Below are 11,715 nucleotides of genomic sequence, written 5' to 3' on the forward strand. Positions count from 1 at the left end.
TAAACCACTCCTATTAACCTAAGAAAGCTTAAATAATATATGTGTAGGAAAAATAAATACCCCCTAATATAAGGAAAATAAAAAACCTACACTAACACCTACAACTTCAAATGTGGCAACAAAAATTCATCTTGATAAAAATGATCTTCTCATCTCATCAACCTTCCTTCTTACTAGTCAGATCTCCTTAGATCTTTCAACAACTTTAGCGATTTAACCCAAATAATTTCTTAACAAGGCTCTAATACCAACTAAAGAAAATAAATAGCTCTAATACTAAATGAACAAAATAGAAAAATAATTTTACAAAGACAAATGGTTGCATAGCAATAAACACACAAAAATTGTTGCTCAATAGCTAATAAAACTTTACACTCATTCAGTGAATTACAAATCTTCTTGATCACGAGATCAAGGATCAACTCATCATAGAGATTAGAGACAAATAAAAAATTACAATCTACCTCTTTTTATAGATGTCTTTGTCACATGAATTCCAACTAAAAATAGAAAAAACAAACATGTATATTTATGCAAAACTACTAATCATTTTATGCAAATTATATCTTTAGAAAAGCATATCATTAACTATAATTATTTTGTGATGAATAGGCCTTCTCTATTAGATAATAATATTAAAGTACATATTCATAAAAAATGGTTGTGGGATACAAGATCACCCCGTGAGAGTCACACGGCAAGAAGTCGGAGTCAAAAAACAAAGCTATTCGTCAAAAAACTTCCTCAAGCAGCCAAAGCAAAGGCAGCTGAGGGGGGAGGATCTAGTTCATCTTTCTTGCCCCATACATCAGCGGTACCAGGAGTCAGGTCTGGCATGGGCCATCCATCTTTAGGGTCTTTTCCTTCTTCTCCTTCCTCCTGCCTGGGAGGCGAAATAGACAGAGTCGAGCGAGGAAACTTGGAGGTGGTGGCAATAGGCCACCTAGAGCCATCACCGGTAGCACTTTGTCTTGAGGTTAACTGCAATTCTTTTCATGCAAGTGAGATAAATTTCTTAAAATTATATTTTTGAGTTGATCATGTGGGAAAATTAGCATGCCAATAGAGAGCGAGAAGAAAGTTAAGTTGAGTATAATATTTTCAAGGTATTGTGCATATCTGCTAATGTCACAACCCCATATTTTTCCTCTTCACCTGAAGATGGGAAGAATTGTATACATGCAACTTGTGAACCAACTTCTAAACACACTTACCTTGGGCAATTTGTTTTACAAAAATCCTGGTCATCTATTAGGCTACAAATCATGATGATCTATTAGGTGCCAGGGCAAAACTAGTTGAGAACCTATTGGAGAAAAATGAAGATAAAATGTGGAAGTTAATGGTGGAGTATTGGGGTAAGTTGGTATTATACATGGCAGTGTACAATAAGGCAATATAGCATGCAGATTACGTGGCTACTGGAGGAGAATTTTTGAGTCTGGTGTGGGTTTTATTTAGTCATATGGGATATGGAGAATAGTATGACTTTGCTATAACCAAGATGATAGAGATGTTGTCAGACAAGATTTTAGCAGCAGCCGAGAGGAGTACTGAACAAGATCTAGCTAAAATTAAGAGGAATTTGACTACTTTTGGAAAGGAATTATCTGCAATGAAGAAGGAATTGAGTGATCATGAAAAAGGATTAGCTGCAATGTATAAGCTTTTATGTGATCTTGATGAGAAATTAGTTGGGAGATAGAAGATTTCAGGTGGTCTTGAAATTGAGTTAGATGAAACAAATTAGGTGTTGCTAGAATTCAAAAGTAAATAGCTATAATGAAGAATATTTAGGATAATGTTAAAGAAGAATTAATTGCAATGAAGAAGAATTGGTTCCCTTTGTAAATAAATTCTTTGAATAATCATGTAGAATTAATAAAATAATGAAGCAGCAGTATGTACGTAGGGGACTAAAAATAGTTGAATCTAAAACAACCTAATGTTAAGAAGAGAGCTTCTATAATAGTATAATTTTAGTATGACATGTATATATCTAGATGTTATTTATATATGTTTTAATTATCTTATTATATCATTGGGTTCTTTAAATTTATTCACGAATTTGATCATTTATATCTAGTTATTTGTGTGTGGTTGATGGAGTTTAATGATAAACTTATACAAATTTAATACACAAATTTAGAATATTATGACTTAGAATACACATAAATTTAGAACATTCTAACTTGAAATGTTTCAACAAATATTCTTTAATTCAACATTATAAATAATTACGGACCCCCCTCCCCACAACACTAGTTGGCTAAAGAAAAATCTGAACAAGTCTTCTCATGGCAACCCGGGTCAGGTGGGAGGGGATGGAGTGGTCAAAGACTCATGTGGAAGCCTCATACTTGTCTTTTTGGCAATTTTCGGAATCCAAACTTCTAGTGTGGCTGAAGTGGCAGTGGTCTACCATGGGATAATTATAGATAGGGAAAAGGGGCTTCGATGCATCATTATCAAAGGAAATTCTTGAAATAAAATCATGATGATTAAAGGGGTGGCTAAACTGGACTAGAAATATAACTCGCTCATCACCAACTGTCATACTCTCCTTCCTACCCTCAGTGACATCGGGTTCTTCCACGTGCAGTGGGAAGGCAATACTATGGTGGACAGGTTGGATGGTTCAGGTGCATATGTTAATAAGTTTGAACTCTAGATTCACTTGCATGAAATCCCGATAGAGGCTCATGCCATGATTTTGAGGGAGTTGTCTATTAATGATGAATAATCTCGATGTTGCTTTTTTGGTTCTTAACTTTCTCACCTTTTCCTTTCCTTATTGGTTAAGGCGATGGGATTTAAATTTTGTTGGTACCACCTACCAATGTATCCCTTAGGCTTGTTGCTCTCTCAGCCTAGTTTTCTTTTATACACATATGGGTAGTTATTTGATTCAAACCAAACCTAATGAATTCTCATAATTTAAGTAAAATGGGGAGCTTTGGAATAATTTGATTCAAGGCAATCTGGATACTTATGTGCACGAGATGACTGGCCACGATCCTAAGCTTTCTACCATGTCTTTTTATCCTAAGGTAATGGTGTTGTGAAGATTGGCAGTGTCTTCTTAGTGGTTTATGCATTGGACCATTGTGAAGGTGACTGGTTGGCCCTTGATGGCGTTTCTTTTCCCAAAAAGCCCAAAACTAATTATAAAGAGGACTTTGATCATTCTTTTGATCCTAGGGAAGGGGTTTCCAGGCTTCAAAGTGGTTATAATAGGGAGGAACTACTAGGAATTTTCAAGGAGGCAGCCCTATTCTTCATGAAGTTCTTCGCCCTCAATGGAAGGAAATTGAGGTACCATCTACAGATCTTCCTCATGTTAAATCATCTTATCCATGGGGTAAGATTGAATTTTCTTTCTGGGTTATGTCCTCCTTGGCAGTCTATTTTTAAATTCATTGTTAAGGGTAAACCCCCTCTCCATTAGGGCCTCATTCGTAGATTGTATGACTTCCACCTGGCTTTATCCCCCTCTAGTGCAATCCCTTCTATTGAGATTGGGTTCACCTATGACCCCTATTTATATGTGGACCTTATTGTAACTCACTCTAATTCTAGAGAAGTGTCTCATTCAGGTTCTAAAATGCCCACAAGGGAACACCCTACTAGAATGACCAAATTTAAGGCTATTACCACCACCAAAAAAGACCAGGATGTGGATACTCAACTTGAAATGCAATAGAATGTGGAGATTATTGAATATTTTGGCTTCGAGTCTCTTTCCTTAGATGAATCGGACTCCTCTGACACCACAGGGTCGGATTGGTCCCCTGCTAAATATGGTGTGAACCCTAGCCCTTCCCCCATAAACCCCCCTTCCTCTACTATTACCAAACCTCCAAGCTTTATCTCAATTCTTACAAAAATTGTGAAGGACCTGCATTAGGATGTGCAAAGATAGGATGACCTATTAAAATGGCTCTTTGCACAAATGATATGGCCATCAAAAAGATCAATCGACTGGAGGCCACAGCTAAGGTGGAGGCCAGGGTGAACACTTGGGTGGACAATTTGGATGAGGACAGAGTCTAGATAATTGTAAAGATCTTGTTGGCATCGTGGAGTAGCGAGATAAGGTGGGTAGAAAGATCGATGATATGGATTCCAAGATCAAGATAGCAGGGACCAAGATCGAGTTGGAAGAGGTCAAGAAAAAACAAGAGGCCCTTAAAAAGAAAATTGAGGAGGTCAATCTTGCTTACAGGAATGCAGCTAATAAGCACAATGCCTCCCTACAGGCTATCCAAGATGAGTTGGAAAGGAAAAGGGTGAAGGAAAGAAAACACATGGACTCCTTAGCCACGAGCTCTAGCCCCACTATGTCTTTGGTTAAAGCCACCCTTGATTCTACATTGGTCTCCTCTATCATTGGGATTCAGTTGAGTAAAGAAATGTCTTTTTCTAATAAAGTGCTTAGTTTGTGCCAGGATTGGTAGGAAAATGGTATTCCCATGTAGTATACCATCTCTTTATGTTTGCGGTATGTGGTTGTTCTATGTTTAGTCATTGTTTAAGTTCTTCTGTATTTTGTTGGTCTTTTAGTGTAGTTGATGTCTCTTTATTCGCTTTGTTGGGTTTTAGTTGTATTTTGGTGGGTTTTTTTTTTGCTAGATGTGCATTCCTCATGCACTCTTGGTGTCACTATGTGGTTATGTAATGGTATGGGCTTATCTCACTTTTATTAAGAAAAACATTATAATTGATCACAAATACACAAATTCATAATGCTACAACATTCACAACCTCTATTCTTTGATCAATTGATCATTTGAACACATGATACTAAAAATAGTACAATTGCTTCAATATATTTTGGTCTTTACTACAGCAAGGCTCATTCTAGAAACATAGCTAACATGTTACAATTTGTGTGAGCGTTATACAGTTTGAGATATATGTTCATTTAATATCATGTGCAATGCAAAGTGGGGTAAAACTTTATTGGTGAAATTTGTTCACCCATGAAATTCCCTGTGTAGTTTTTGGTCTATTTTGAGATGATATCTTAGTGTAAATGACATAATATTTTATGAATTCGCATTAATTCTCCTAGCCCTTTATCTATTTTCAAACACATGTTTTTGTAGACATTTAGTCCTAACCTATCCATTTACACACACATAATCTACTAGTCACAAACTTTTCCCTTTCAATTTAGAATACAAAATTAAAATTTTGTCAATTGGCCCCTTTAACTTTTCTACATTGAGCTAACTAAAAATATTTTTGACCAATGATATGTGCTAGTATCCAAAGATATCTAGTGTATTCATTCTAATCATCTTCATATCCATAAATCAAGAATTCAATCATTTTAGATGAGATATCAATAGTAAGACACTTTGATTTGGTTAATTAAAAAATTGTAGAAAATTTCCTTCTTAGGCAATTGCATACTGTATTTGATATTGTTCAATTTCAAATGGTGGATTAACTCATAATGTCATCATAGCTTGATTGTATGATAACATAACGAGATATTTATTAATATACCTGTTCAACTGTCAAAACGACAAAGCAAAGAACTACACATTAGACCAAATTATATGATTTAATGTTACAAGATGCTAGAACAAATATAAAGTATAGATAAACCATTTTCATCATAAATCTATCTAAAAAAATATAAATTTATCTTTTAACATAATAAAAAATTTAAAACGAAATTTTAAAAAATTATATTAAAACATATTCCAAATCATTATTAATTTACTATTATCATTAAATAATTAAACTAAATATATTTATTTTCCACTTAATTTTTTATACATTTCTATTACTAATTTTCTACTACACAACCAATTAAACTAAATTAATTTATAGTTGTAGTTATCTACGTATGTAATGCTTATGTATTCTTTTAAGCTTTTCTAGGCACCACTAAGCAAGAAATGTTTTCTAAAGAAAAAGAGAAAACTAATCTTACGAAGCATGACAGCTTCACATGAATTTTTACGATGAAGAGTGAGTTTGGGTGGGTCCTTTCTGCTTAAATCTGTAAAACACCTTTTCTTTGAACTTATATGCCCATCCAAACAAACTATATGCTAATCTTCAAGGCGAAGTCTTCAACTTTGTTTTGGTCTCAAACTTTTTATCATTCTTTGGAAATTGTTCATCTGCTTTTGCGTGAAAAAGAAAGTAAAATTCTAAATCGAATAATCTTGACACATATGGATGAAAAATTAATTTGGTTGTTTCCTTTAGGCCTTTCTTTTTAACAAAGAAAGACATTTTAATAATTGTATCAGAAGATTTAAATTCACACATTTAAATTTATATCGTCTTAAATACTAAATATATATTAAATTATATAAATTAAAAAAATATATATTTGGAGAAAAATCTTATAAGTTGAAATTTTTTTGGTTGAGAGTGAAGAATTAAAGGGTATCTTTTTATCAAATTTAATTGGGGTATAATCTCAGCCCCATCTCTCTTACGATGTTGGGGCCTTGCATTCAACAAGAATTGATTACCCTGAGCTCATTTAGAACTATTCAACTTCACCAAAAAATAAAAACTATTAAAAAAAATATATTAAAATAATTATTTTTCTTTAATAAAATAATCACACTTGAAAATAAAAAAGAATACAATTATAACCAACTATTAAACTGAGAAAACAAGAACATAAAAAGTGAAAAAGTGTCATAATCATCCAATTTGAAATTTAATAGTCATATTCAATGTTGTCTTTCTTAAAAAAGATCCAACATATCATTAATCTTAAACTTGTTATGAAGATTATTAAATTTAAAGTTTTTTAGAACGAACCATTGAATTGATAGAACAAGAACATAAAAAATAAATTAATAGCAATATTCAATATTGTCTTTCTTTTAAAAAAGATGCGCATATCTTTAGTTTTAAACTCGCTATGAAGATTTTTTTTTTTTTTTTTTTAAGAAACCATTAAACTGAAAGAACAAGATTATAAAAAAAAGAATAAATGTCTTAATCATCCAATTTAAAATTTAATAGCAATATTCAATCTTACCTTTCTTTAAAAAGATCAACATATCGTTAATCTTAAACTCAGTGGCAAGGTTATTAAGATTAAAGAAGCATCTATAAAGTTGGAGGTTATCATGAGAATTAGGGTGTACATGCTTTGATTGTTCTTCGGAGCTACCTTCTCTGTTTTTGTTTGGGAAGTCATGTCCGCGGGAAGTTTTTCAGCGTTGATTGTGTTGCAAGATTTTGCGCTGCGTGTCCCACTAGAATGGTTGGTGAGGATTTTAGTACTGACTAGCATGATGTTGCAGCTTGTTCTGGTTGTTCTGGGTGCACGCAGATATCTTAGTTCAAGTGGCCTTTTGCGTTTTATGGTTTGGGGAGCCTACATTTCTGTGGACGCCGTGGCCATTTCTGCACTTGGGACCATGATGCACAGCGATCGGAGAGAGATGTATGGAATATGGGCTCCATTGTTACTCATGCATTTGGGAGGACCAGATGCTATAACTGCCCATTCCATGGCTGACAATGAGCTCTGGTTGAGACATGGATTCAATATGGTTTATCAAGTCTGCATGGCAGTGTATGTCATATATGCATCATCACTGAAAGGCTACCCATTAGCTGCTGCTATTCTTCTGCTGCTTGTAGGATTTATTAAGCATGCAGAAAGAACGCTTGCTTTGAGGTATGGTAATTATCTTCGAATTGCCATATCAAATCTGTCAATTTCTAAATATATGGAGATAAAAGGTGTTGCAGAAAAGTGGAAGTATGTTGTTATGGGAGAGGATCAAGTGGAGAGAATGATAGAAAAGGAGCAGGTCTCCTCTTCACGGAAAGGAAGAGAGAAAAAAGAAGAGTCAGAGATTTCAAAAATAGTAACTATTGAGGATATTAGAGATAGAGACTACGATCTGTGTGTTTCCCATGCGTTGTTCAAAATGTATAAGCGGAGGTTTGGGAGTTTGTATTTTGTTGAAGGGGATTGGAAAGAGACCAGAGCTTTTTGGGTTAACCGTAGTGAAGGAAAGGCATTCAAAATTGTAGAGATGGAGTTAAAATTCATGTACGATGCTCTATTCTCCAAGTACAGCAACCCATGGTTCACTAAGTGGGGAATGGTTCTGCGCTTTCTCAACATTACTCTAATGGGAGCGGCAGGGTATCTGATTTTGGGGGAGAAAGAAACCAGACAAGCACAGAGGATGGTGACATACGTTGTGATTTCAGTAGCGTTTGTGGTTGAGCTCTTGCAGACATGGCGAGTTGTAGTTTCCGACTGGACCAGGGTCCACTTAAGTTGTGCTTATGTTGTGGGATCTAGGCGCCGAGAAAGCCATATTGTTGAGTGGTGCAGATTGAAGGTGATAAAGATTACTATGGATGTGCTAGACAAGTTTGAGGATATTGTTGGAGGAAATAGATACTTGAGCAAGGTAGTTGGAGGAAACAGATACTGGAGCAATCAAGTTCTGCAACACTGCCTGACAGAGACTTGGCTTAATAGATCTCCTCTAATGTGCAAGATGGCTGGACTTTTCCCGAAGCCAGGCAGTTTTATTGTAAACTGGTACATCAAAGTAAGGCATACCCACAGCGTGCCTGTCGAAGATAATCTCAAAAGGCTCATTTTTGAAATCCTCAAAGAGACATGTTCAGAGAAGTATAGTACTGAAGAATGCAAAGAGAATGTTTACAACTTTGAGAAGAATCTGTTTCGAGGAGAATCTGAAATCCTGAAGTTTTTCGAGTCGCATAGCAATCTGGAGGAGGTCATTCTGATGTGGCATATAGCTACCACTTTATGTGACTGGCAGAATGAGAATGAGATAGAATTGTCCCAACAGAATGGGACAGAGAAAGAATTGCTGCAACAGAATGTTAAGTTGAGTAGAATACTGTCGAAGTACTGTGCATATCTGCTGCTGTCACGCCCAAATCTTTTGCCTGTCCGCCCCAAGGTGGCAAGGATTGTATACATGCAAGTTGTGAACCAACTTCTCGACACAGTTACCTTGGGCAGTATTCTTGAGAAAAATCCTGAAGATCTGTTAGGCTGCAATGATGATCTGTTAGGCTCCGGGGCAAAACTAGCTCACCAGCTGCTGAAGAAACAAAAAGGTGATATGTGGAAGTTATTGGCGGAGTATTGGGGTAAGTTGGTAATATACATAGCGGTGTACAATAAGGCAATATTTCATGCAGAGTGCTTGGCTGCTGGAGGAGAATTTCTGAGTCTAGTGTGGGTTTTATTGGGTCATATGGGATGTGGAGAACAGTCTGACTCCGCTGTAATCAAGAAAGTAGAGATGCTGTCGGATAAGGTTTTTGCAGAAGCCGAGAGGAGTACTGCACAAGATCCAGCTGCAACGGAGAAGACTGAGAGTGATCTTGAAAACGAATCAACTGTAACGAAGAAGATTTCAGGTGGTTCTGAAATTGAATTAGCCGAACCGAATTAGGTTTTGGGTAATTTTGAAAAGGAATTAGCTGTAACAAAGAAGATTTTGCATGATGTTAAAAGAAGAATTGGGTCCCTTCGTAAAGAAATAATTAACAGAATAATGAAGCGACAATATGTATGTAGGGGACTGAAATAAGAGTTTTATCTGAAACAAACTGCTTGTAAGAAGAGAGCTTCACGAATAGTACTTTGAACCTCGTTTTTAAATGTTGATGTTTAACTGCTTAACAGGTGTATATTAGGAATAGCTTAAATACTATATAACGATGAATGATATGCATGTCTTATATGATATAAAGTAGGTAAAATCGTTTTCTGAGATATGTTTCCACACAAATTAAGTTATATCATATATCTTTCTTGTGTTATCTTATCATATGGGTTCTTTAAATTTATTTATAAGTTTACTTTCTATATCTAGTTATTTGTATCTTGATACAAACTCAATCCACAAATTCAGAATATTATGATTTATAATATACATTTTCAGAATGTTTTAATAAATATTTCTTAATTCAACTTCATTATAAATATAAAATCTAAAATGCTATAACATTTAAAACTTCTATTTCATTGATCACTTGTTTGTTTGATCACATGATGTTAAAAACATCTAATTTCTCTCAATATAGCATGATTTTTTTAACAACAACTTCATTTGATTCAAAACAATCATCAATCGCTCAGCTCAAACATTCAAACCTTGTTTGACTACTATTTTTTTGTGTGAACATTTATTTATACAATATTTTGAACATATTTGTGATCTTTTATGAATTGGATGTACAATTCCATCCATAATTCAGTTGTGTATAATCTTTCATAGATTGTTTTTTCAATTCTCTATTCCAACACATATTTTAGGATATTTCTTCAATCCAATAATAGTACAAGAATGAAGATTCCAACACATTGGGATCTCCTTTGGGAGGTAACCCTTTAGTCTTATCCCTTAAAATAGCTTGTGATCAACACCTCTATCTATCCCCTCGCTAATCATTATTTTCATTAGTGTTATCTTATCTTTTGTGGATACTTTTCTTGCAAAATCTCTTACTTCAAATATTTTATTCTTTGAGTGAAAATGTATGAATAATTCATAGAAGTTCATTTCAACAGTTCTATTACACTCATAAAATAATATTTTTTCCTTTCTTTTAGGTAGAAATCATAGAATAATGAAGCATCTATTCTCTTATTGTGTGTTAAAAACATTAACATTTCCCTAAACAATTAAGTATACATGCATCTATAATCATAACTTAAAATTGTATGTTTTCAGCTTATTATTAATGAACCTATCAACACTCCTTGATTCAATCAATATTTTTACTTTCTATTGTTTAAGGAAGCCCAATACCATAAGGGTTTTTGACATGTTAACACCTTATAGTGTATGGGAAGAAATAGTTAGTTGTATGTGTTTGAAGTCTTTTTCAGCCATTTCTACCTCTCTTTTTTCCTTTTCTTTTATTTAAAGCATTGAGATGTGAATACATGAAAATCTACTGGAGGTTGCCCAGAGAATGCTTCACATTTCTCTATGGATGAAGATATGAACCTACAGTACAAATATTAGCTTGTATGCACTATGAAAGATGTATCTCTTTTTTAAGGACACAAAAGTTTACCCAAATGTTTGGTAGTTGTAGTAAGTAGACAATGTGGTTGTATGTCAAAACTTATCTAGGAAATGCTCTGCATTTATCCACACTCATTTGTTTGCTTCTATGGTTTTGGGATGTGCTTATATTTTCTCTACTTCACTTATTCTCAGTTTTCAAGTATTTAGACGTATTGCAAGTATAGATCAAATAGTTATATCACTTGACCATGTTTCCTAGCATGCATATGATGATTGGTTTCAATATCATTGCATTTGTGATAGCTCAATTGAACACAATAGAATGAGTGAATGGTACAAAAGTGATACTGGAAGACACACGATGTTGTCTTGTGCTCCAAATTTTTCTTCTTGTTTGTTCTTAAACTATTTGGGAACTGGATTAGATGTTTTATAAGGATAAGTGGTTATTTAGCCAACCAAAAATACTTGTGCTAATGCATTGCAGTTTGTGCCAACATGGAGAGTTGAGATAAGGTGATTTTGGTCCATTATATCTCTTTCCTTGGTTCACATTTACTTCCTTTCCACCGCAAATATTTGGGGCCAACCTCCTTAGGGGATGCACATTTTATCTCTCCATGGTTCATCTTAGTCAACTTAGAGTATGTGCATCACCTTTTGATGTTATTGCAAGCATTGA

General features: G+C 34.4%; 1 protein-coding gene across 1 annotated transcript; it reads left to right on the forward strand.

Moving 5' to 3' along the window:
• The first annotated feature begins 7,181 nt into the window (after window positions 1-7,181).
• On the forward strand, window positions 7,182-9,446 carry LOC131875123 (uncharacterized). Its single transcript, XM_059219150.1, has one exon. The coding sequence runs from the start codon at window positions 7,182-7,184 to the stop codon at window positions 9,444-9,446; it is 2,265 nt and encodes a 754-aa protein (XP_059075133.1).
• The last annotated feature ends 2,269 nt before the right edge of the window (window positions 9,447-11,715 follow it).

Source organism: Cryptomeria japonica, chromosome 4, assembly GCF_030272615.1.
Source record: "Cryptomeria japonica chromosome 4, Sugi_1.0, whole genome shotgun sequence".
Lineage (NCBI taxonomy): Eukaryota > Viridiplantae > Streptophyta > Pinopsida > Cupressales > Cupressaceae > Cryptomeria > Cryptomeria japonica.

What these genes read in the sequence shown, in the direction of transcription:
- LOC131875123 (XM_059219150.1), top strand. Translation starts at nt 7,182, where the DNA reads ATGTCCGCGGGAAGTTTTTCAGCGTTGATTGTGTTGCAAGATTTTGCG.